The sequence below is a fragment of the Athene cunicularia genome (assembly GCF_003259725.1).
Source record: "Athene cunicularia isolate RWA chromosome 1 unlocalized genomic scaffold, athCun1 chr1_part2, whole genome shotgun sequence".
In the NCBI taxonomy this organism is placed as follows: Eukaryota; Metazoa; Chordata; class Aves; order Strigiformes; family Strigidae; genus Athene; species Athene cunicularia.
In genome coordinates, this window is record NW_020799092.1 from 1730807 (window position 1) to 1757143 (window position 26337).

At 40.2% G+C, this 26337-nt stretch overlaps 1 protein-coding gene and 2 long non-coding RNA genes across 5 annotated transcripts; 1 reads left to right on the plus strand and 2 right to left on the minus strand.

Annotated features, from left to right (window-relative positions):
• Positions 1-2246: 2246 nt before the first annotated feature.
• LOC113491393 lies at positions 2247-12115 on the plus strand. The gene is made up of 3 exons (XR_003400392.1): positions 2247-2358; positions 8386-8453; positions 11779-12115. It is a non-coding gene; the product is annotated as an uncharacterized LOC113491393 (long non-coding RNA).
• Positions 2560-19299, minus strand: DMC1 (DNA meiotic recombinase 1). Of its 3 annotated transcripts, none has more exons than XM_026868280.1 (14): positions 19270-19299; positions 15846-15936; positions 14177-14221; positions 11249-11395; positions 10258-10340; positions 9591-9643; positions 8651-8692; positions 7382-7454; positions 6660-6751; positions 5781-5854; positions 5567-5681; positions 4670-4730; positions 4007-4123; positions 2560-3302 (listed from the first exon to the last, which is right to left on the minus strand). In XM_026868280.1, exons 1-14 carry the CDS (start codon positions 19293-19295, stop codon positions 3233-3235), a joined length of 1089 nt encoding a protein of 362 aa, XP_026724081.1. In that variant the 5' UTR covers positions 19296-19299; the 3' UTR covers positions 2560-3232. The 3 variants fall into 3 exon arrangements, with proteins under 3 accessions (XP_026724081.1, XP_026724082.1, XP_026724083.1); XM_026868281.1 differs by lacking the exon at positions 19270-19299 and adding an exon at positions 17632-18332 and having other exon boundaries at positions 15846-15933; XM_026868282.1 differs by lacking the exon at positions 19270-19299 and adding an exon at positions 17632-18332.
• Positions 19300-19329: 30 nt separating this feature from the next.
• LOC113491394 lies at positions 19330-25703 on the minus strand. The gene is made up of 4 exons (XR_003400393.1): positions 24867-25703; positions 24029-24099; positions 20901-21073; positions 19330-19912 (listed from the first exon to the last, which is right to left on the minus strand). It is a non-coding gene; the product is annotated as an uncharacterized LOC113491394 (long non-coding RNA).
• Between the last annotated feature and the right edge of the window lie 634 nt (positions 25704-26337).

Below are 26337 nucleotides of genomic sequence, written 5' to 3' on the forward strand. Positions count from 1 at the left end.
GGAGGGGTGGGAGAAAGGCAGCGGAACGCAGGCCGTGGGGACGGCGAGGGACTGGGGGTACGAGGAGACGGTCCAGCCAGGGGCGGCTGTGTCTCGGAGGAATCGCTTTGCGCCACCTCGCTTCTTTGGTGGGATACAAAAGGAGAAGAGGTGGTCAGTGGGTCAGAGACCCGCTGGACGTCGGCGGAGGGAACGGCGGGGCTCTCGGTCGGCTCCAGGGCCCGTGAAGTGTGGAGACACCAGCGTCTTCTTCCTCCGGGCTCCCGGCACAAAATGGCTGCCGCTGCCCCAACCCGCTTCAGTTACGTTACGGGCGACCCAATGCTGCGCAAACTGCGGCCCTCGAAAATACCTACGCCTATTCCCGGAAACCAACTACGCCCTCAGTTCGCTTGACGAAACACTGCACTGCATGGAAGACAGGATATGAAAGGTGCGTAGTGTTCTTTACTTGAGTCGGGCCCCCGCGTGAGGAAGGGAGGGAGGAGAGTAACGCTCTCCCTATTCCTCAAAGTCTGCTACGCAAGGAGTCAACCCCGTAACCCCTTCTGGGCGGTAAGGAAAACCTAGGCCGAGGCGTACGTTACGTAAGTACATGGCGTACGCAAATTGCGTAACTCAGGCTGGCGTAGGGCAGGAAGAGCCCGTGTGCTTTGCGTAAAATTCTTCCGCGGGTTGTGCAGGCAGGGTTGGCGGAGGGTCGGAGGATTACGTTAATTTTGCAGCGTAGTCAGGTTTGGAGAATACAGCCTTTCGCCTACGGGCCGGCTGGCCCCGTGGAGGGTGGCAGCGGTGATGGGGAGACAATAACGGGGACGCGGGGCGGCGGCCCGGCGTGATACGGCGGGCGGGGAGCGGCCTCTCGGGCCTCTGCGGTGGCGCCGGCAAGGCCGCACGGGTCCGGCTGGTCGGGGTTTTTCCTCCGCTTTTTTCCCTGACAGATGACTGGGGGGGATCTTGGCGCGGCGCTGAGGCGGGAGCGGGAGTGACAGCAGCCATGATGCTTTCTTTTGCCTGAGTGCCAGGAGGCCGAGACAGAATGGCATAACGGGCCTCGACGTGGGTCCTGCCGGCAACCACCCGGTCACACACCCCCCTCTGCAGCTACAGGAGGTTCATGGCAACCTCTCCAGAAAGTAAACAAATTCACCCAATATGTTGTTAACTGCAAGTGAGAGAAGACATGATCAGAAGTACCCGAAGGACACCAGGCACAGCAGAGATGCCCTGTTTATGGCTGCTAGCGTTCGACTCCCTGGATCAACCTGAGACTCCTACCTAAAAGATAAAGTAAGCCTTGAGGCGATTATGTGGCGTTGGCTGTAAGTTCTTTTGTCCTGACACAGGAAGCCATGTCAGCTGCGTGGTCTGCAGGCACCACCCAAATTTTGGCCCAAACTGCCATCGTGCTCAGTGCTTTCTGCATTGTCAGAGTATCAAAAATCAGTTATATTGGCACAAGATAAAGTGAATCCCCTTTAATTTTATACCCCTGAAACAAATAACTTGGCCTGGAACAAGACACAGATTGTTTACCATTTTAGATTTACTTGCTATATGTATGGCATATGTGAGAAAGCAAAAAGCAGTCTTGGAGCTTAAAATAAGACGTTGGAAGAAACTTGGGCCTTTCTAAGGGGGTGGGAGTCAAGTGACACTGTAAGCTCTCGCTGACACTTGGTGCTTGGCCATTACAAACGAAAGCCTGGTGTGGGAAAGACTGGCACATGCAAAGGTTATTTGTTATGTTAAATCTCAACAGCTGGTCCATTTCTGGCTCCCTCAGATCAGTCAACCTCCCTGCCTTTGTCTCTCTGGACTTCTCTCTACTATGAAAAATAGTGCTTTGCCTCAGGAAAAATGTCAAAGATGGTGTTAAGAAGCCACTCAAGGAAGGTAAACTCTAGCTCTGTCACAAGGTAAACTGGTTACAGTGTCAGGCTTTTCTTGGATGAATTTCTGGTCATCACTGCCTTTTTACTTCATGTTATCTTACATGCATTAGTTAATCTAAATGAAAAAATTCTTGTATCAGTGAGGACAATCTCTCTAACCCGTTGCCAAGTTTAGACCCAGTCTAATTAGCACTCATACAAGAGGACAAAGTTAAGCATTCCCCTAAAGCATCTAATATAAAAATTGAGTTTATTTTAAAAACAAGCAATTCTGTGAGCATTGCAGGTAATGTAAACAGAATTCATATTTTGTCCCCTGATCCCCCATTTCTGTCTTTACTCCCAGCTGCTTCTTTTGCCGCCCATGACACACATCTCTGGCTAGTTCAGAGCTATGCCTGTGCTGGCAGGCCAGGCAGCATGCTGCCCCAGCAAGCCAAGTCATAACTGCCTTTCCCTCCATGTATGTAACAATGCCAGCCCCCCTTCCCTATCTAGCTACTGGTTTTGTTTTTCTGTGCTTTTTAATAATAATATTTAATATTATTTAATAATAATTAGACTGACAAGGCAATTATATAAAGTTTGTTTCTTTATAGAACTAGACAAAAGGGTTTAAAATGTTGGGTTGCACCTGGTTTATTTCTCTCTTGAAAGGTCACTGAGATAATTGAGAGTAAGGTTTGATTCAAAGCACCCAGATATAAGCAGAGTACTCTTCCAATTCATAATCTTTATTTTTAACTTTAATAAGAACAGTTTTAAAACATTCTCTCCAAAAAGCAGAAAAGGCTAAACAAAAATACAAAAATTATCTAGTGGACAAAAACACCTAAAAACATATTTTTAAGGTAATTTATTGTTCTACTGGTCATAAGACTCCATCAAGGTCTTGGGCTGTTGCTCATGCCACTGCCTTTTCCATCTATTTATGTCAGTTTTATAACTGACTTTATTCCAATTCTGTTCCATTTCACACTATTCTACCACATAGACACTGTCTTTGAAAGAAACTAAAAAAGAGTATAGTAATGTCATGTGAAGACACATTTGATTTTTGAAAAATATAGGAAGAGGATTTTTTGAACAATTAACAAGTTTATTTCTTAAATCTTTGTCTGCTGAAAGTTTAAGTGAAAAATGAAGACTCTAAATGAACCAAATTCTATTCAGATCAATAAAGCTGAACTGTACAGAGTCCATCCCAATGTTCTCCCAGAATACCTTAAATGGTTCCCAAAAGATAAAAATGCAGTCAGGCAGTTGGTAACCTTGCACAAATCTTTATCCCAACTGCTCAGGTGGGTTTCAGCTATAAATTTACATTGGTTTTCTGCCTATTCTTTGGCATCCCCAATCCCTCCAGCAGTTATTGCAAATGTGGCTTCATTTTCAGGCATCTCAGGGCTGGGAGTAAAAAAGAAACAAGAAACTTGTGGGTTTCCCTATGTTAAATGAAGTAATGAAACAATCTCCAAAATGTTGCAAGCATAAGCAACCTGTAATACTTCAATGTCTTTATACCTATGTGCAAACTAGAATGTGATCAATATTGATTGTCAAGATCAGAAAATGTAAAATCCACCTCTTGGAAGATAACAAACACAAGGAAGGAGAATGGAGAAGGTGCAGGAGAAGGAAAGATTTTGTCTGTGCAAACTCTCATTTCAGTTTCTCAGTTCCTGACCAGAAATGCTGGTCTCTCCATGCAGTTTCATTAGTACAATTTTTAATGACTTGTCATTCTGTCACAGCTTACAAGGTAAAGTGATACTAATTGTATCAGCAAAACTTAGTAATTTAACAGCTCTGGAATTTTCCTTGCCAAGGGACTACCAGTCTTACCAAACTATTTGATGGTCTTTAAGAGATGAGCATCTAATAGTAGGATTTATGATGAAATATTACATAATTTAATATATGCGATATGCAAGACAACTTTAAGTCTGTTAGTGTGTCCTTTCAGATTTTCTCTCAGTTGACCATCCAGAAACCAGGTTAGTTTGAAACCATGAATCAGCTGTCAAGCTGTTAAGTTTGTCACCTTAACTTTGTCACCTTAAGAGTTGCTGGTAACATAGCTTCCTTCCTGTGAAGAAAGGGTGATTTACCTGTCGTATATCTTTGCAATACGCAGCTCCCCTCTCCCTTTCCTCAAACTAATCCTGGTAGTCGAAGCATGAGCAAGGATGTGGCCCCCAATGGGCTTTTTTGGGTCCGCCTGAAAGCTAAATTAACAAGAAAATTGTGATGATTCACTGTGCGAATTTCATAGGTTAATACTGTGATTAACTGTCAGACGCGGTATATTGAACTCAGTAATGAATAATAAATAGGTAAATATATCAAAAAAGGACTTTAACATGCCTCAATATATGAGATGTTCAGTATATTCAGATGTTCAATGTTGGCATTAGTTTTCCTCTCATTAAATTGAAGAGGCTCAGGAAATACACCCCTTAAACTATGAACTGCTCCAAAAGAAAATAGAGTGCTTTTTCAATACTTTTTATGGCTTGTTCTCATCGTTCAGGTCACAGTGAAAGAAGCCATCATACCAGGCAGCAGATAAACATGAGAAAAACTCATTATGAAACAGAGAAACCTATAGGTGTCAGCCATGAATGATTCATCATACTAGAGGGACCGCTGACCGATCTGAACCTTTATTTTGATGCCTCTTGCTCTATACAATCTCAGTTGTCATGTCTGTTACATATGTAATACAAAAGAGAAGAATTTTTTTTTAAAAAGAGAGAGAAAAATTATCTTACGTCATAGTTGCTCCTGGATCAGCAGTCATCTGGTTCGTCACAAACACAGCCACATTATATTCTGCAATAGAAAACAATGCAAAGAGGTGGAATGTATCCAGTTAGAATTCTGAAATATTCTCCAAGCCTTGGTAAAAATCAAGGCTGCTGCTGAAGCACTTCAAATTCCAAATGAAAGAGAAGTAAATATTCTTTATGTCTGATGGCTGGAGTTAATCAGGAGACAGCCTAAACTTGCTCCTGTGTGACTTCAGCTGTAATACTTAGGCCAAAAATGAGCACTTTTCAGAATTCCACTGAATAAGTCTTTCTCAGTTCCCATGTTCTCTGTTGGCTCCCTGCCCTCAGCCCTCTCTCCCTCACTTTATTGGTTTGCCTTTTTATTTTTCCTCTATTTGCTGCATGAAAAAAATAAAATTACTCATTCCTTATCAATATTTTCTTCCAAAGAGGAGGAACCCTATGTAGCCTGTTAGCATCCCTCAGAGCATTGCAAAATACTGGGAACACGACAATGGGCATGGCATTTCTATCTCCCTGTGCTTTCATCCTTTTTTTCTATTCTTCATGTTTACTGTGTTGAAATTTGGGGAAGACAATTTCTCTTACTGGATATTTGTTCAGTTCTACAACCTGTTCTCTCATTTAGGATGTCTCTTAACAGTATTTCTAGGAAGAGCCTAAACGTTGAATAGTTCTAAAGATTCCTTAATCTGTCATCTTGAAAAAGTGTATTATCAATTTGATCTTTTTGGTAACTGACAGAGGTGTAAAATGAGGAAAGATTCCTGGGCTTGATTGATAATACTCTCAGACTACTAGGTGGTTGTGCCACCAACAGCTACTGTTTCAGTAAGTCCAGTCCATGCTTTCCAAATTTTGCAATGTTTCCCTTACCTTCTGATATTTTTTGGAGCCTTGACAGCATCTGAGCGAGTTTTTGTTGTCGTTCAGCCAACTCTCCACGACCACTGAAATCCACACGGAAAAGTGCCATTATGGAGTCAATGATCTGCATTGTAATTATGCTAGATAAGTAAATATAGTGAAAGAAAATAGGAAAATATATTTTGAAAGCAGTAAGCATACAGAAAAAAAATCAGTCTTGTACCAATAGCTTGAAGATACCCGCTTCCTCATGGAACTTGGCTGCTACATAGTCAAGTAATTCCATCTGGTGTTCACCTGGTGGGAAGTACAGTTGTCAAGTGAAATTAGGACCAGAAAGACCTCTGAAGGAACAAAAGCCTGCATTTTAAGATTTCACTTATAAACAGCGCAGGCATTTAATTTTCACTGCCGGCAGTTTTGAATCCAGTGCCCAATAACAAGCTACCTGCACAATACCCACCAGTGCCTGTCTTTCTGCAGGTTCCAGTTTCCACTTGACCAGGTAAAACAACTTCTTTGTGAAAAGCTTCACAACAAAACTATGCATGAAGACAACTTAAAGCAATATAAACATTTGAATTTAATGTTGAATTAAATGACACACATAAATTGTATTAATGATGTTGTTCATGTTCATATTGTACTTTCAAAGTCCCATTCAAAACTTTCTTGAAGTTTTAATGCAGTGTCTTGTGAGAGTGTGTTGGAGCTGTCCCTATAAAGTTCCATTCTCAAGACCATAAAGAATCTCAACATTTATAGAATTAGCTTGCATTCAGGCAGTCATGGTTACATTAATTGGTGCTTCTCTTACTAAGATGCTATGCTGACACTCATTATATACATGGCAGAGTTCATTTAATGTTGTGGCAAAGTGCAAAACACTGTGCTGCTGAGTTGGGATACTTATTGAGCAAGTCTGTTCAGTGTACAACACCAGCAATAGAAAACAGAAGCAAGCTTATGACGTATTTTGTTTGCAGCAAAACATTATTTATGATCTTCAGTGAGAAATTCCAGTTAATAAACTGAGAACTGTTAAAACAGGAGCCTTAAATAAAAAACATAGATACCATGTCAGCTGCAATAATGGTCTTACTAGTATATGCACGTGCATACAGCACATTGTCGAGTACTGCATCGTGATCAACATTGAAGCGATCAGCAATGTCACGAAGGCGGTCTGGTCGGCTGACATTAGAGTTAAGGATTTCTCTTTATACAAACCACGCTCTGAAAACAATAAAACTCTGTTCCAAAATAGAACTATGGAAAAACAATAAAGAATATTTATTTTGATCCTAGAGAAGACTGACTTTTTCTCTTCACACTGTCCCATGTACTTAAGATAGCTTAGAGTTCACGATGAGAATTGTTTTGTGTTTAGGGTTTGGGGGGTGGGGGACGGGGACACACACGGCATAGGAATATCTATGCTCTAGGAATTTAGCCATGAGCAAAACCTATTTATACACAGTCTATCACAGATATGAAGTGTTAAAAATAGTGGTTAGTTCTTAGATTAATTTCTCTTGAAGTAAACAGAAAAGCTTCTATCACCTGTAGGAGGCATATTAGATCTCAAAAAAACAGTTAAAATCAGTATCCTAACTCTTAAGTTTTCCAGGTTGGATTACATCAAATAACAGAGAAAAATGTCACTGCTTTGTGAGCCACTACACACTGTGCTCCAGGCTTTCTGTGTCAGTTACAATGTTTTACATGTATGAAATTATATCTGGAGCCTCCTACTTGCCTATAACAAAATGAACTGTCTTTCCAGATCATGGTACCTGTAGCTTTTAATAGTCCAAAAGATACAAAGTGTTTTCAGTATCAATGAAGATAATCTTTCCACCCGTGTAGCCATTTGGTCCTGGAAGCTGAGCTGTCACTACAGTAAATCATAGAAGATCAAAATGAAAAAGTGGGAAAAATATTTTCTTACTCCCACTATTATTAGTTTTTAATAAAATATGACTGCTTATCCATATCACAAAGAACTACAACTTTTAATCAATGTGGAAATCACTGGTATCTCAAGTCTTACTGCCTTCTTGAGAAGAAATTAAAGCTACTTTTCTCAACTGCAGATCAGATGAGATTAATGGTGTCAAAATTGTGTTTTACTCAGTACCATCACTAAATCTCTATATTTTATATTGCAAATAGGTAAGGATATTATTAAATTGTTACGCACAAAACATCCTCTTAATCCTCTGCCCAAATTAGTGATATTGATTTAGTAGGGGTTTTTTTTTCCAGCTGTAACTCATATGATCAAAAATTCTTTAGATATGAATTTTTCCTGATATGTGAATAGTTACCAATTGTGGGTTTAGTCTCTTAGGAGTGAATAAGCTAAACTCAATTCAGTTGTAGTCATTCATGCAAAAAGGTATGACTCTGCTGACCATTAGACTGTACTAAATAGAAGAGGCCTTATTTTTCTAGAAGGTGCTATGATTTCCTTTATAATATAGGGTTCATTTAAGGGAATGTTTGCCTACCCAGTGTCTGGTAACTATATTTCAGCAGCATTAACAGTTATATTAGTTACTATTTACACATTGAGAGATGTCGCTGAGAAATCAGAGTCCTGCTGTATTTGGCACTGCCTGAATAGGGTGATTGCCAAAATCTTTGTTTATCCAGTTACTGTCAGCCAGTAGTATTCTTTCAGTGCCCTTTCAGAATGTCATATTCAGCAAAACCTCTTGAAACCAGGAAAGTAAAAAGAGTTGCTGAGAAAGAATCTTGCCTGTGCCCTTTTCTGAGCAATGCCCCATCCACCTGTAGGCCATATTTGTGCTCTGCTGTTCTAGATGGTGTGTTTCACTGCGATCTCTAAGACAGTCATCTTCTCTCTCCTTATGGCAAAACTTACATTGATGTGAGCAACATTGAAAAGTAATCATTTACATGAGTTCTCAAACACAATTAATGGGGGTAAAAGTCACCAAAGTCTGTTTCACTGTATTTCTAGAGATAAAGCATTCTAACTTATCTCTGTGTGTTTAATTCTGATATAGTTTTAAAGAATGGATTCACTCAGAAGAAAAAGCTCTTTCTTTCAGGTATTACACCTACCACAAAGGGTGTGAGATAGCTGAGTTTTGCCTGTCCGGAACTCTGTTAAATAATAAGAAAAAAAAAGGGTCAGGGTATCTTTTTCTGAGTTAGCCAGATTCAGAAGTTACTGCAGTTAGAAACACTCTTACTTACAAAATTCTCATCTATCTCTACCTTTTAAAATCATTTAACCCCAATTTGTAAATCATATTCTGTGCAGTATAAATGTGTTACCTGAAAAGCAAAATCTGAAATGGTTTAATTTGATCATGCTTGACTTCTAAAGTAATTTATTCTTTTCTGTGTGGAAGTTAAAACCACATGGCACCTGTGGAAAAGTGTTAACTGGGGACAGGGGGGTGGTGGGAAGAAATGGTTGATTCCACTGACGTGGCCCAGTTTCATTTTCAGTAAAATGATCAAGGAGAAGCTTATGAGTTTATTAATCTCATTATATCAAATTAGGTTAGTCTCCAGTTTATCTTTTCTAAAGGGAAGATACTGTGTTTTATGAACCCTATTGTTGAACTGTTAACCACTAACTGATCAAATTTACAATAACAGTAGCTTAATTGTCATTCCAAAATCTTATATGAAATGCAACGTATCTTAAGTGTGCATAAATATATTTTGTGGCTTTTTTGTTACTGGAAAGGAACACAGATTGCATCTGGGAAATCCTTCCTATATGACACATTAGTAATAGTATTAATAATGCTATGTTGTACTGAATCAGCATGTCCCAAATCTAATGATTACTCAGCTCAAACTTAATCTGCAAGCGAATGAAGAGGGAAAAGGGGAAAACACTGAGAAGTGTTTTCTTTCTTCTTACACTCATGCAGGTACTCATGACTACAAGGTGATAAATTTGACAGAAGTAATCCAGTGTGATTTAAACTCTAAACTGAGTTGTAACTCTTTGTTCAGTAATATTCATTTAATACGGTTTTCTCACCTCCAAAGGCCTCAGTGATTGCCATGCTTTCAATCCCACCACCCAGAAGTTTACTGGAGAAAGGGAGAGGATTATGGTATAGTTAAACCCACAGAATCACAAGACAAAAGTAAAAAAAAAAAAAAAAAAAAAAAAAAAAGTTATTTCTGTCCTAAAGTACCTCCCTCATATGTATACTGCGAATTTACAAACACATTAAGTGCAGGGCCCTAAATGATTGCTGATTCATAAAGAATTAATTCTGTCTTAACCACCCTTTCTGTATGCAAGAGAAAGATCTATAGAAATTGTTACTGGAAAAAAACAAAAAAAAAGAAAATACCTTTGAAAAGATAACATTACATAAAAATATGTCAAGGGAGGTCTTGAAGACATAATTTTGACCTGCAACCTGCAGGTTGTTTTGACCCAGTGAAAAAAATGATGATACACTTAGGATTTCTGGATGCAAACTCTGTTTACTTACAATGACTGTATGAAGTCTAGTTTCCCCTCAGAAAAAGGCTTGGTTTTGTTACTTACTGATGTGGGCATCTTTGAGCCAGCACTAGCTGCAGATGCAAGGTAACCTACATGTCCTAGCTGTATATTTATTCCTTTATATTTTTGTGTCTCATTAAAGGCAACAATTTGGACTGAGGAATGATTTAAGTAGAGATAAGCTTACTCAAATTCCTGGCTGCCAGTAGTAATATGAAATACCATCTTCCGTTTTTCACTGTACTCAAAGGCAGTCAGGAAGCCTGGTTCCTAAGGAAGACCAAAGACAACATGAGAAGTTTATTTTAGCTTTAACCTGAAGGTAAAGTGCAATATCCCACATAAACATCTTCTCTCCATGCTAGCCTCATTTACACATGTGTTTTGCCAATTATTAGGCCTAGCATAAAGGACACAGCCAGTATAAAGATGAACCAATAACCAAATTGTATCTGATACAAAAGGGTCAGTACATGGGTGAGCGCTGGGGGTACAAACAAGTCAGTCAGATTATACATAATCAACATCAATCCCACTGACCCCAACAACAACAATGCACAACCAACAATAGGTGGATTAAACAGTGAAATGCAGTTTCCCATAGAAGGGACAGGAGACAACCAAGTCAACAAGCCAAATACATAAGACCAAGGAAGCCATGTACTGAATCTCTACAAAGCCCGCATTTACAAAAGCCAGACCTGACTGGAGCCCAGTTCCAGAGAGGCAGGAGGTCCTTCCCCAGCAGGAAACTCTGCAAAGTACATCCACCACCCAAACAGACACTACCCTTTTCTGCACATGGTCCCAGCTTTTACCCCTAAGTGGGACACCTGGGGCTCGTTTACCTAATGGCTCTCCCTGCAAGGCTGGCCACACCCTAGAGGGAAGCTTAAAGTAAACTCACCACCCCTTTGTGAAGGGCTGTGGGAATCACCCATATGTCAACCTTAATTTGGGGCTGAAACCCCAGCATTTCAACAGGTTGGGTATGAAAAGCACCACAACATTTGTCTGGCTGTCGCAGAATATAAAGTATTATCCCTTTAGAGTAATGAGCAGAATAATTTTCAAAATTATCTTGATGATGTGGTGAAAAAGTCTGTTAAGAGAAATGTTGCACAGCATTTTGCAGAGGCCAGAACAAGTTTAAACTATCAGGAAAGTGACTGGCTTACAATAAGTTTGTTTGCAGCTTCTTTAATCTTGTCCACTTTGGCCTCTGACAGCCCTTTTACGTTGCACAGAGCCCGTCTTGTGGTCATCTGGATTCCTTTGATCGTGCAGATCCCAACTGACTTCAGTTTTTTAATATCTGCTACATTCTGCAAAGAAAGTTCCCTTCTGTGAGTACTCATGACAGTTAACAACTAGAAGGCAAAGTAAACCATTGAAACATATTTTAATATACATTCATATGTATATTTTCACCAAGAAAGAAACAGTTCCACAGTAAACTCTCCATTATCTAGTTCGTGACAGCAGCAATAGAAAATTTTAGGTAACATTGGTGTGAGGGGTCATGGTGCAGAGATGAGATACTCGTGCTTTTGAGAGAAAGGTGGTTTGGGTTCAGTCAGTTTTACTTGTTCAGTGTCAGTCTTTCTAGATCTAAGTTGGTAGTGAAGAAACAATACAGATTATTTCCAATAGTGTGGAGCCCAGCCTAGTTAAACCCTGTAACGCTCAGTCGTCCTTGGTCCCTTAGCACAGATCATCTGTAAACCAGATAATCTGATAGTGGATAATTGGGAGCTGACTCTCAAGGATTGTTGGATGCTGCCTCTAACTGTTGTGCTGTTTCTTCGTGTTCACAGTTCCAGTTTAAAACACACACACCCTCCAGATCTGACCGACACCTTGGGCTAGAATGAACCACTAGTTTTTTTCATAAATTGGGTAGAACATGACTTCAGTCAGCACCCTACTGACACATTTTGCCTCTCTCACCTCATTTTATGATTCTGACATCACTAAAACTTAAAGGCAAGCAAGAGATTACTCACAAGAAAACAAACTATGTGAAACGTGGGATAATACTTCAATTTACCATTTCCAGACGAAATTAGTCATGTTCATTTGGAAGCTTATTTCTCATGCTGTGATATGTTTTTTGATTATTACATTAATAAGAATAGTGAGCTAAAAATAAATAAGTCACAAATAAAAATTACTCCTCCACCCAAAAGCATGTAACAGCAATATAAAAAGGATTGAGCTGTTTTATTGTGGTCTTCTACTAAGATAATAGACCACTGCTGCAAAGATGATTTTTCTAGACCAAAAGTTTAAATGCATTACCCTGCTTCTGTGTTTCTTCAGTGGCTCTATCTTTCTGATGACATCAAACTTAAGGGTGTTCTGCAGCATTACAAGTCTCTGTGTGGTAGACCTGGTTATAGAAATTCATGTTTTCTCCCACAGATACACCTTTCACCAACATCTTCTGTACCAACCAAGGTCCTAGGGTACAGGCCTCCTTAGACTAGCATTCAATACTACGAAGTGTTCAGCAGTACTCCTGGCTTAACATACTGACACGCCTGCCCCTTACACCAGCTGCTTGTCCTGAGCCTATATCCCGTGTTGCAGCCCTGTCCCAGTTGTGTGCCCCTGAGATGGAAAAGGGATCAGACTGAGAATTTACAAATAAAAAAACTAAACCACATTTTTTGTTGTGACAATTTTTGGATAAATTCATTCACAAATCAGGTTCACATTGTGTCTACAAAAGCAGATGTGCCGGAAGGGATAGCATGTTCTAGGGGGAGGAACTCTCAGCAAAGGCTGCAAGGGCACAGCACCTTAATTCCTACCAAACACTTTGGAATGTCAAACCACAGCCCTGGTTGTGCTAATCTGACTCTCTTTGTGGCCACACTGTCATATCTAGAAAATACTTCTCTCTCTAGTTCTAGGGAAAAAATTCTGAACCCATAAAAAAATTTCTTTAAGCAAATTTATTTAATGAATATGCGTCATCATATGTTCACACAAAGATTTTAACTGGCACAGCTGAGAACAAAATCTTTCCCTAGTGTGTGGGAATAACCACTTGGGGGGGAGGAAAAAGAAAAGGAGGAGGAAACCATTACTAAGCTCGAAGAACAGCCTAAGACATTACTCTTTATTTCCAAGATCTTCCCTACGTTAGTACCATTCTCTGCATGCCATGTCTTGTTTAATATTGACAGGCTAATACAGCACCCTTCCAGCTCATGAGGTCAGCCTCTTTGGACAACTTGTTTAATTTTTAACACAAGAATTTGTGTATTTTTCCTATGTTGCCCCGTGGTTAGAGCTCCCAACCTCATGAGCCTTCTTCAGAACTCTCTTTAAAACTGCCAATGAACTGCCAATATAAAAAGCTGACAACAATTACACTGCTGACAGGCTGAGCCCAGTAACTATAGTGCTGACTAATGCCTTATTGTGTCTGTGTCCTCCCCATCTGTATCTGTAGTCATTTATCTTAGAGTTAAATCTTATATTACTTTGGGCAAACCCAACTTTTTATTCTGCTTCTATAACACTGAATATAATAGGGTTATGATCCATGAGCCAGTCTCCTGGATAAACATATACTAATAGTAACTCAAATAAATAGGTGATGTTTATGTGATAATAATGATGATGATAACCATTAGAGGCATCCATATTTGCTGAAGAAAACTAACCACTTATTTCTCTAGCTACTAATATTTTCCTCACTCTCACTCTACCCCCTTCACCAGCATGCTGAAAATAGTATAACGACAATTGTCACAGTGTAATTTCACAGGCTCCAGAAACGCAGGAGTAATTACAAAGATTGGCAGGAACAGGAAGTAATCTATCACACAGTTTTCAAATAAATTAGCAAGTAGTTAGTTTTTCAAGAGTGTTGGGTGCTAAATACTTTGAATATCTTGCCACTTTATTTAGGAATCTGATGGGAATGAGATTTTCTGAAAACTTATCACCAAAGGCAAAATGTCTTCATATGCCTGATTTATTGCAAGGAGGAATTTCAGTTATTTGTACCAACGTGTGTAGCCTTTTGGAAATAACCTTACAACAACTTTATATGGACAATTCTGTGTGGTAAAGTAATTGCTGATACTTACAATTCCATGCTTCTGTAGCAGGTCAATATCCTGAAAAAAGGATTCCTAAAAAAATAGAATAAAAAAACACCCTATATTTGTTTATTCTTGTAATTACATCTATCTCACTATGTGTCTGTTTCAAATTTGTAAACATTTAAATTATTTTCTCTAATAATATGTAATTTGTTGGACTACCCAAATAAGCAAAGCCATAGTGAGCCAAGGCGCCCTACGCATTTCCTATCACCTTCTTCATAAAGTGTTATCTTCACAGGCAAGCGATCCTCTGCTGTGCTAGTAAAACTTGTGTTGTGATCATTACCATCTTGAATTTTTCCTGCCACAGTTTGTCCTGGTTTGAGCCCAGAGGGCAACTGAGCACTATGAAGCCACTCAATCACTCCTTCCCCCTCAGGGATGGGCATGAGAAAATAAAACAAAAAGCTCAGGGATCAACAGAAGGACAAGGAGGGCTGACTCAGCCATTATGGTCATGGGCTAAAGACAGACTTGACTGGGGAAGGAAAAAGGAACATCAAGTTAATTTGAACACCATCACCACTAATTTACCAATCAGCAGAGTAGGACAGTGAAAAATACAACCACATCTTAAAAAAACCACCTTCTCCCCACCCCTTCCTTCTTCCCAGGCTCAGCTTTGCTCCCAATTTTTCTCCTTCCTTCTCCATAGTGGTGCAGGGAATGGGGGTTGAGGTCAGTCCCTCACATGTTATTTCTGCTGCTCCTTCCTCCTCAGGGGAAGGGCTCCTCACACTCCTCCCCTACTCCAGTGTGGGGTCCCTCTCACAGGAGACAGTCCTCCATGAACTTTCTCTGACATAGGTCCTTCCTACAGGCTGCAACCCTTCATGAATTGCACCAGTGTCCCTCCTGTGTGTTGCAGTCCTCCCAGCAAAAGACTGCTCCGCCATGGACTTTCTTCAGCCTTCTTCTGGTGCAGCCACCTGCTCTGGTGTGGGGTCCCCCACAGGCTGCAGGTGGGCATCTGTTCCACCATGGACCTCTATGGGCTGCAGGGGAACAGCCCGTCCTCTCACCATGGGCTACACGGGGGTCTCTGCTCTAGCACACCTCCCCCTCCTTTCTTTCACTGATCTCAGTGTTTGCAAAGGTGTCTCCCTCACAATTCCAACTCCCTCTCCCAGGTTCCCCTTCTTAAATATGTTATCACAGAGGTGTGGTCACCATCACTAATTGGCTCAGCCTTGGCACAGAGGTGGGTCCAACATGGAGTCTGGAGAGCTTTGAGAAGCTTCTCACAGGGGACACCGCTGTAGCCCCCTCCTCTGCTACCAAAACCCTGCCACATACAAACCCAACACATAGTTCCTCAGTCTTTTCAGGCTGATGACCATTCCTTGGAAGTATAAAATTAATTGATAGTCCCCATATATTTAATATAGAAGTGTAAAATATAAAGAAATAATGATCATCCTGTTAAAAACTGCATAGCTTTGGAAAGGTTAATGAAGAGTACTTGAAGAGCAAAGCTGTATGGGCACTAGGAGAATAAGATTTCTTGGTATTAGACTGGAACAAAATTCTAAATACATTGAACTCCCTAATGGTCTTTGGGGACCTCCTGTCTCCATGGATTTCATAACACTATCATAATACCTTCAAACAACATTTGCTGCACATATTTTTCAATCAACCATAAATTTACCTCATCATCCTGGTATCCTTGCTCTTCCTGGACTACTTGATCCTCCATGGCCTTCATCATGAAAGAACAGGCAATAAAGTATTGATCACTACTGGGAAATGAAAGCAAAGATAGTATTGGAGTGGCAATAAATAACTAAATGTCTGTAAAAGGACTACCAAACCTTCTCAGTATGCCATCACATATGTATTTAAACTTGGGTTCTTCTTCCAACTCTTCGTTATTGGACCTACCAGACCAAAAGGAGAAAATGTACTGCATTACTCTCATATGAACCAGTTTGCTAGAAAGGGTTTAACAGGTATTAGGAAAATAGATGTCATTCCCTTGTGAAAATCATGGGTCAGAGAGGAGTTTGGAGGAGGGGATTTCTCATAAGTGGAATTTATTCTGGTAAGAAAGTTAAAGGCAGTCTGTATTTTTATAACAAAAGTCAGCACAGTTGTCATGCAAAGGCTCTGCAACATCTCAGCTTCCCCATGTTTATGTGACAGCCCACAAAACAGTGCTATTTGAGAAGGCTACAACTCCATAGTCATGTATCTTGAGTAGACTATAAAGCTGTATTTGTTTTCAAGTTCTTGCTGGAGTTCAGAATACCTAATAAATGCTGAAGACATGCAAGTAATGTCTGTAGGAAGTATACTTGGATAAAGAGAATAAAGGAAGGGTAATAAAAATCTGAGGCTTTTATTATGCAAGAACATATACAGACTGTCTCTTTCATGGTTTTTCATGGTTAACTTGCCATGTCTGTACTCCACTGCAGCTTCACTGCCCTCCTTATGGGGACTTCCTATAATCAAGGCCTAGAACTGGAACAGGCACTTACTGATAGCATGGTTAAATAAAAAAGCAAAATACGACCTTCTTAAATGTTACGAATGCAAGAAAAATTAATGCAAAGTAGTTCCTTAGAAATATGATCTTATAACCTGCTGTATCATTTTTGTGGTTTTGTAAACGTATAGGTTGCTTCTCTTAATTGTGAGCTTGCCTTCACTGTTCTATCTATGGCTGATTAAAAGTTTTGTAAACTACCTCACCCAGATGTCTATATATGTTTGTTTGCCATCCTTGTTAATAAAATCCATGAAAAGTAAGTTGGCTTTATTATGAAACTACAAGATGAGCTACATCTAGCAGAAGATGGGATAATTTAGATTAAATATCTGCAAATAGCTTTTTACAGCTTCTAAATGGATAGTCAAGGTCTGCCTAATACGTTTGCAAGAATAGTGTCTAGAGAGGATGAGAGAAGTGAGGAAGAAAATATTATAACTTTAGAATTATTTTATTTGGGTTTTGGAGTGAAAATACAATGGATTCACTTCTGCTAGTATTTAATTTAAAAAATTCCTATAAAATCAGTTGTTTCTGATAGTGTCAGGATATTTTGTTTCTATTTCACAATCCTGGCAATTATCAAATGAGAAATCATGCCTTCATGTCATGCCTTGTATCAGTCAGAAAAATATTACAGTAAAACATAAATTTAAAAATACTTGAAGAGATGTTAACAACCCCTTAGCTTCAAATACCGAAAGAAAAACTAGTAATGCAAAAGGCATTACAATCATATTACAATCCCCCTTCTCCATTAAAAATATCCTCCTGAAATGCACATAATAATCCTGCATTCCTCCAAGCACAGCTGAACAGGCTTGGGACTACTCTCCTACTCCCCATATTTACGTCACTGGCATCTCACAGCAGAAAAAGGAGGCAGACCCAGACCTGTGCCTTCCTTCAGGCTACAAGGGAAAATGGAGAAATTATACCACACCCTGCCGAACGCTTTAGGGATGAACAAATTCCTCCCGTTTAGTGGAGGGTCCTCCTGTTGCTGGTGTGTTGGCACACCAAAGACCCAGAGGATTTCAGGCACCACTGCCTACAATGAACCAAGATAAAAGGGTGAAAGTCTAGACAATGCAGCAAATCCATGAAGAAAGGAGGATCTTTGTGAGGAAACACAAACACTTTTGTGCCATGTCGGGTGCCTTGACCCTCTTGTTACTGCCCTGGGAGCTATTCATGAGGATACGTGGGCACGACCTGCAAGCTGTGCTACTTTCAAAAGATAGACTGTCGGTGTGACAGGGACTTGGCCCCAGCACGTAGTGTTGGGCTTGACGAGTGCGTTTTGAGTAGACCGTCATCACAGCTGACTTGCCTGGAGCCAAGTGTGGGCCACACGTTAGGGGCCTGCCCTGAGGGGCGCCCGTGGAATTTCACATCTATTGACTCAGAGGAAAATAAATGATTAATCAACACACAGATTTTTTTGGCTTTTCCTTGACGGCTGCCTCTTCAGGGGATGTAAATTTCAGTTCTCAAATGGAGGCAGCGCAGAATTTCCCTCCCCCACAGAGCACCAAAATTCCCCGTCAAAATTACAAGAATAATTAAAACACAGCTCATGCCCGGGCACCTCTGGGAGCGCGGGGCCGTGAATGGCTACAGTACCCCGGCACGTCGGGATCCGAGCTCCCAAAGCGGCTGCTCTGTCTGCCTTCCCGTCCGCCCGCCCTCCTCCTCCTGAGGAAAGAGACGCAGATATTTTCCCGCCGGAGCCGGGGGGGGGGGGGAAGGGGAAGTTGCCTTCCCGCCAAAACGAGGCCCCGCCATGACGGAGGCGCGCAGGCTCCTGACAGGAATGGGGCTGTCCCTTTCCTTACCCACCCCCCGTGCTGACATGCAGTTGAATTACTGCCTTCCGTTAATCTTCTAAAATTTATCAACTACTATATTTGCCATCTATAAGAAATATTGTATTACCCTTATTTTACAGTGGGCAAAGGCAGGCCGAATTAAAAACATGGAGTGCTGTTGGTTTGGAGGGCATTCAATTCAACACAACTCAGCCTTATTTTGTCAGGGTGCCACACACACATCTTCCTAAACAAGGCACGTGGCATTTTTGGATTGGATGACCAAAACATGTCAGAAAACTTGAAGAGAAGTGACTTGCCTGAAGTCACAGGACAAGAAAATGCGGCTGAGTCATACACATAACTTAATCTGCCATTTTAAAAGGATGGAAAAGGAGCTTTTTAGGATGGGAACACTTCTGTGAGACTTCTGCAGTCTTGGAGGCAGTGTTTGGAAAGCAATCACCTGTTTCAGCTCACCTTCACAAAGTATGCTTTTATTCCAGAACCAAATGCACATGTAGAGAGATCCTTCTGGTGCTGCTGAACAGCTCTGCAGCAGCTAATGCCTCTGTTAACAACCACTCCTCCATTATCCTACTTTGTAAAACAGTTCTCAGAGGGGTCAATGAATGTACAGAATCTGAAGATCATTTCTCACCCCAAAGTGTTACTTAGGGCAGCAGATGACATTCTATGTCTTCAGAACTTGTGTGATCATTAACTGCTCATTTGGCTTTCAGCTGGTGCTGTACAATAACCCCACATACACCATCCGCCAAGTGAGTTGAGGCATCCCAGAGTCTGCTCCTTGCTTCTTAACAGATCTGCTGCTGACCAGTAAACCTCTGGCTGTGGGTGAGGTACACCACTGTGATCTGCATTTCCTCTCACTTGAGACCTCATACCAGTTTGGACAAGACAAGACCCCAGTCAAACCATTACCATAAAAATACTAAGTATCCAGCTGAATTTTTCATCCTCACAAACCATTTTAATCCATGATTGCAGCAGAGAAATCATGTGGGGGTTTTTTGGTTGGCTGGTTTCAATTCAGATTTATGTGGATCGAATGAACTAGAGTCAAATATACAAGCTAATGCCTTCTCTGAACTTTCAAGTGGTGAGTTTGCCTGTTATCAACCAGGACAGGACAATCTGATATTTGGCCTTCCAGAATATAACCCATAAAGATGCAGCCTGGGATATGAGTGTAAATTTATGTCTGAATTGTTCTACAATTTTCTTTCTGTTTTCCATAGGAATGCATTTCACTTACAGTTGGTCCCAGACTAAAACCAGGACACACCTGAAATCTTCACAGAATTGCATAATGGGCAAAGATGCAGCAATTTTTTCATATTCTTCAGCTCTCCCTTCTCTAGCACCAATTGGTTGTTTGGTTGTTTTTCCCTGTAAAGTTGAAAATACGTGGGGGGGGAAGAGGGAGAGAGAAAGAATGCAATCTAAATATTAACAAGGTAAAAACTTTATGTCTCCTACAGCAAATGAATATATGGAGTAAAAGTCCGGCACCACTTCGGAAGTTATATTAGCTATTACATCCCCAAAATGACCCAAATCCACAAATCATGAGAGTCTTGCATTTATGTTGCACTTTACCTACTCCCTTAAGTTACACCAGAATTAATGATCACTGCTTCAAAACCAAAATGTGCCAAAAACCTTTCTGTGAGGAAGCACCAGGCAAATTGCACCTCAGTCAGTCTCAGGGAAGGGCCACGCTGCTTTAATGTGCCCCATGGAATTTGTAATAACTCACTCCACACATCACAGTTTGCTCCTCTTTCTCCATGCCCGAAAGCTCTTCTGAAAACCCCTGTTAGCTAAAGCAAAGAACAGCATAATTGAATTCAGTTTATCAAAAGACAGCAGGGTGAATCCACACAAATTTTTTGTACTTAGGGAATTCTTGCTTATCTTTCTGTTACTTTTGGTCCAAAACCCTCATTTATCTGCAGTGTCTCTGGTGCCCTTCTTTGAATGCTGCATCCAGTCTTGTGAATATGCCTGAAACTCTGACTGCATACATTGGGGCAGACTCTGAGTTTTACATAAAGGAAACAACCTTACCTATGTTTTTCTTCTCTTTGGTCAGAACAATGATGAACTGCAAAAACTGTATCCACACAAGAGGTCTGAGAATAGGACTGGCAAAACATCACACCAGTCAAGCTTCATCATTCAGACTGGAGTAACAAGAAAGCTCCATTGTTAAAATGGAATTATTGGTAGGAATAGAGATGGTACTGCTAGACAGAGTGATGACTCTGTCCCAGTCTTGAGGTCTTTAGGCAAAGTCTTGACAAAATACTCAATACTATACTGCTGGGAGTGATCCTGCATTAAAAAGACACAGATGTTGCTACCTCTAATTTACCTTGAGTTAATCACTAAGGATGTGTCACAGGATTAGAGATCTCCCTTCTGCGTATCAAGATGTCCTGTCCAGATCATGGTTCAGCATTGCAGCTCTGGAGGAAATTATGAATTGTGCCCATTGATATTAGAGAGATGCCAGGTCAAGTCAGGACCACAACAGATTGGCTGTGACTGGAAAAGAAAAGATGCCAAAGATAATTTACTATCATAATATCAAAACACTGACTAGAGATGTCAGGCATGGGTATTTTTTTCTAAATGAAAAATAAATAATCTGTATGTCAGCTCTACAAATGCAGTAAATGATAGCAGTCCAAGCACCATGAGCTTCATTTTCTTTGTGACCGTTCGTTTTAATAGGTAATTGTGAAATAAGTAATTCTTTATAAAGGATGATATGATTAAAAAAAAAAAAAAGTCTGGAATAAACAAGGCCACTTTGCAAAACCTAAACCCAGTTAGAGGCTTTCTGGAGACATGTAGAATCTATCAAAAAGACAAAGGAGGTAAGAAAAGCGGTCCCTCTTGAGAATGCACAAGGAATTTTTTACTTTAAAAAAGCAAACTAGCAGTAGAGAACAATAGGACTGAAAGGTACATCAAGAGAGTATCTGTCTCAAAGCAGAATCGGCTAAACTGAGCAGATATTTGTTTGCCTTCCGAGGCTATGGATTTTCTTTTGTCAGAAGTTTTTGAAAAAGAACCAGACAATTTCAGTGCTTGACTATCCTTGCCATTAGCCTTGATTTCCACCATTCACTGCGTAATGCAATTTTGTCTGTAAAAATATACAATATACTTTGAGCTAACTTCTAGGTCTAAAAGGTCAGATAACTGGATTCTTGCATTCTTGTGTTTTCTACCCCAAAAAAGAAAAAATGCCATCATATCCAGTTCTAAAAACTTGCTCAAACCTGGTGGATTATCTGGTAGTCTAGGGCTAAAACATTATAATCATGGAGCTCTATAATACAGTATTGAAATTCTCAGTAACTTGCCATAGCTTTGTATAAAATTCCCAAGGCCTCAGGACTGAGGCTTGTCAGGCTTGCTTTGTTTGAACTTCTCTCAAACCTTCTGCACCTTTTACTTGGTGTTACAGCAGTTTCCATAATAGACCAGATCAATGGCTAATTTGTTTCATTTCTGTTTATCTGTGTAGTACAGCCATCATTTTACATAATAGCAGTAACAGTAATTCTACATAGACTGGGAGATTCACAGCTAGCACAAGGATGCAGTGTAGAGAAATACAGGCCTGGTGCAATAGCAGAGGCCTTGAGAAGTGGGGACAGAAGATATGCAGAGGTGTACAGGCATGCGAATATAACAGGCAAGGCACAGCCTTGGCACTGGAGACCTGATGGCTATAAACAACTCACCAGTGATCAGTTAAAGAAATGCTGACCTGGAGCTGGATGAAACCATTTTAGAGGTAACAAAGAGAGCAAACGGGAAAGTAACTAACAGGCACCACATACTGTAAAATCAGATGTAATAGGCACCACATACCATAAAATCAGAAGTAGTGTGGCACTGCAGACCAATGAAGAAAGGTGTAAATGCATTCTAGCAAACATAGAAATGGCACTAGGTGAATGCTAGAGCAAGAAAGGAGAAACCATCAACATGAAGATCATATTCTCTCAGGAAAGCAAGCCAGGTGCTGACAACTCTCTGTATCACCCCCACCCCCTAGAATGAAACCACCAACCTTATGACCCACAGGAGCAGTGGAAGGGTGAGCGAAATACGAGGGGTAGAAGGCAAGAAGCATGTGTTACCATTTTCTAGAAGTACACTAACTGCATTATTATTCTCTCTCTGTAAATTACTTCTGGATCAATAATCATTAGACTCTTAAGATTTCAATTATAATACTTGGCTTTAATTATACACAAGGTGTGGTTCCTCTGTGTCCATAAACAAGCTTTGAGTGTAGCAGCATGTCACTAACAAGCGGCTGACACACCCACTTCTTAATTTCCCTGGTAGCTGATAAATTAGAAGAAACTCAAGGACTGCCTGAGCTAACAAGCAGACCAGTAGCAAAATGGACAGACATGGATTAAGTGCATATCCTGGTTGCAGCTAAAATTCAGTCCTTTAAAATATCACTGAGCACATTTCTAACCTACATTAATAGATTTTTTTTAATCTATTTTAAAGCAGATTTTTCATTTTTAACAAAATAATTCTTCCTGCTTGAGAGGCTGGTGCTGTGACCTGCAATTTAGCAATCTCTGCACAGAAATTTCTACTGCAAGAAATGAAATGCTATTTGGGAAATATATTACTCTGAATCATGAAATGTACACTTTGGGAGATATGTGTCTTTCTTAAACTGGGACAGCTTTCTAAATAGCTTTTGCAAACTCCAAAATAACTGCTTTTGACTAATTCCACATACACAGTTTTTTGTTCTTGAATAAGTGCACCTTGTTCTACTTTAGCTTAAGCAACTTTATGATAAACAAGATTAACAAAACTAATTATGAAATAAGACTGCCCACTTATGTAGCTAAGCAGAAGTAGTAATTGCAGTTACATATATCATTGTTCATTTGAATTGACCTCCAAGGTCAGATAAAAGTAGGATGAAGAAAACAACAGTAAAATTGATTTGCTATGAAACTGTTATCAGTCTTCAAAGTCAGTGATAATGCTACTGACAAGCTTGGATGTGAATTAAAGCTCAGTCACAGGCCTGGCTGAAGTCCACGGGTGAATTATCTTTACTTCACTGAAGTAAACCAGAAGAATTGACTAAATATTCCTCCGCTCATAGACGAAATGGGAAGCCATCACCCAAGGGAATGAAGTACATAAATCATGCACTAGGGCAAGGCCTGAGCAGACTACAGAGCACAGCCAGGCTGGCACGCTCCCCATAACTAACGTCTCCTGTTGCAGCCCTCAGAGTTAGCCCAGGCTTTGGTTTGAGCCAGCAGGCCATTATGCTCTCCCTTACCTAAACGGCTTTGCATTTCTCCTATTTGTATTCACTGTGATGCTCAGCTGAACAGTAGAAAAGATGGGATCAGATACCTGGGGGATGGGGAAGAGAGACAGGGAAAGACTGCCTCAGCAAGGTGTTGAATCAATTTTGCCATTTGGTGGATTCACCATTCCTGTAGACAGAGGGACTTCTCTGGGACTGAATGCAAATACAGCAGGTCGAATTTGCGTGGTGGTATCTGTACACATAGATGCATGAGACAAGAGAAGAGAGAGAAGCAACAGGGATTATTGCTTTACAGGAAGCTGAGGCAGAAAACTGAAGTGCAATAACTCATCAGAAATGGAGTTAAAACAATAAAATTGCTCACAGATGCATCTGCCATGCTGCAGAACACAGGACTGCGTGTGTATTCCTCACACTAAAAAAATTCTGACTCCTAATACAAACAAGCTGAAAGTACTACAAATATTATCTTAACTGTTACAGCCAAATAGTCAGTGCTTCTCTAATTTATTCACACACCAACATTGAAAAATTAATCTGAAAAAGACACAAACCAAACCAGCTTTATCCACGGAATGTAGGAGAGCAGAGTTTTCAGTGTTGCAGCTAAAAAAAGCATAATTCATGGAATGTTTTTTTTCTCCCCCTCTAATACATTCCAGCTCACAGAAGCTGAGTGCTTCTGTTGTCAAGTAGGTTGAATAATGACATTGAGTACACTGCTCTGTTTTGTACTCAGGGCAGCATTTTCATTGGCAAGCTTTAGAAAGAATGTATTTAAAGTACAGCTAACAAAATTTTTAATTTCCAAGTCACAGCGGAATTCACTGGTCACATCAAAGAACAGCATTTTGCAAGAAAAACATATTTTAATTAACACTTGCAAGAGGTTCAGCACCAATATCTGAGACATTTCTTCATTAAAAAAAAAAAACAAACCAAAACCCCAAACTTTGACTCTACTTGAAAACTAATAATTTTCACAGTGTTTCCACATACCTTACGAGTCTGAAAAAGTTAAGCCTTTCTAGCTCAGCCTCTTGATTGGTAGCAGCTTTTCTTTTAAACAAGCCATGCTGCAGAACTGAACATGCTCTCATTTTGGCCAGTTTTCTTCTCTTGGCTTTGCCTGCTGCTTCTGCAAATGAGTTTGTATATAAACCACAGAAAAAAAAAATCTTGCTCCATTTGTATTCCATATGTTTGCCAGGCTAGTGGCCAGAAGAGATCACAAGCAGTTTGTTTTTCAAACCCTAAAACTTGGATAGGCATTGACTGCATCATCACACAGCTATTTTTAGCATACAATAATATTTAGAGCTCTCAGGAGTTGTAATTAGCTTTCAAATACTGAGTTTCCTTGATTTTGCTACACGTAGAGCCTTAATTTTCAGTAATGGTCCAGCTAATAATTTTCTTCAGTTTTGCACCTTTAAATTTAAGAGATTCATTGATCTGATCATTCTTGTTTTATCACTTGTTCCCCGTTCCTTGTATTATCATGGTTTCTTTACCAGCCTTACAGGAAGTGTGTCTATTTCTTCAACATTTCCTCTGTTGGGATCTGAAGAAAGCTTTTAATTTCTCTTCCTCATGTTTTTGCTGTATTGGTGATTATAAATGACCCATATGTGTGAAACTCGGTGCATGTGCACAACTCCCACTTGGTTCAATATACCCCAGTACTTTCTACTGCAGTCTTTCCTCCTGTTTTGTCTGTCCCCACGGTTATTTTCCCACTGGATTATTAAGGCAGTACTTCCTGCTTTAATGGCCAGGCAATGCAAGACAGAGGAACAGGTCAGAGTTTCTGAGACCAAATTTCACATGACCTCTGAGAGCAATGAGATGAGACAAGTACGAAATCACAACATGCAAATCTGATTTCAAAATTGTATGCAGTATTGAACTGCAGCTATAAGATGTTCTTGACTGACCAGTTGCTGTTCCCTACCCTCAGCTATTGCAGTGATGATGCAGCAAAAGGCAGCTGGAGCTAAAAAGCTGAGAGAGTAACAATTATCTTTCATCCTAGCCATTTGCAAGGGATGACTGAGTGGCCTTGAAGGAACTCTCTCTAAAGTAAAAGTGTCTGTGAGTCAGCTCAGGAGTCTGAACTATCTGGGTGGAGGACTTTTCTGGGTGTTGCTTTAGGAGGAATTAAAGTATATTTGATAGGAAAAAAAAAAAAAAAAAAAAAAAAAAAGGCAGAGAAGGAAATTCCGGACACAGCGAGAATAAGTATGCAGTATATAGTTTGTCACCAACACTATATTAAAGTTCCTAAAGAGAACTGCTAAAGGAAGCCTGTTGAGAAGTGCACAACGCTACAGAACTAGAACTGTCATCATTATAAGACTAAAAATATATCCAAAGCACTAAGGTTTGGAAGCTGTACTTGTCAATAGTTCAACACAACAGAAGTTGTTTCAACTGTCTTAGAGGACCTGCTTCCAGAGAAAGGAGTAAG

Bases quoted from the DNA above. Each gene is read 5' to 3' on its own strand.
- DMC1 (XM_026868280.1), bottom strand. From the start codon at position 19,295: ATGCCTCAACTCACTTGGCGGATGGT. The intron at 5,855-6,659 runs GTAAGACCATTA...ACTTCCCACCAG, and splicing joins GTATGCACGTGCATATACTA to GTGAACACCAGATGGAATTA. The intron at 3,303-4,006 runs GTAAATCACCCT...TTTTACTCCCAG, and splicing joins ATTGCAAAGATATACGACAG to CCCTGAGATGCCTGAAAATG.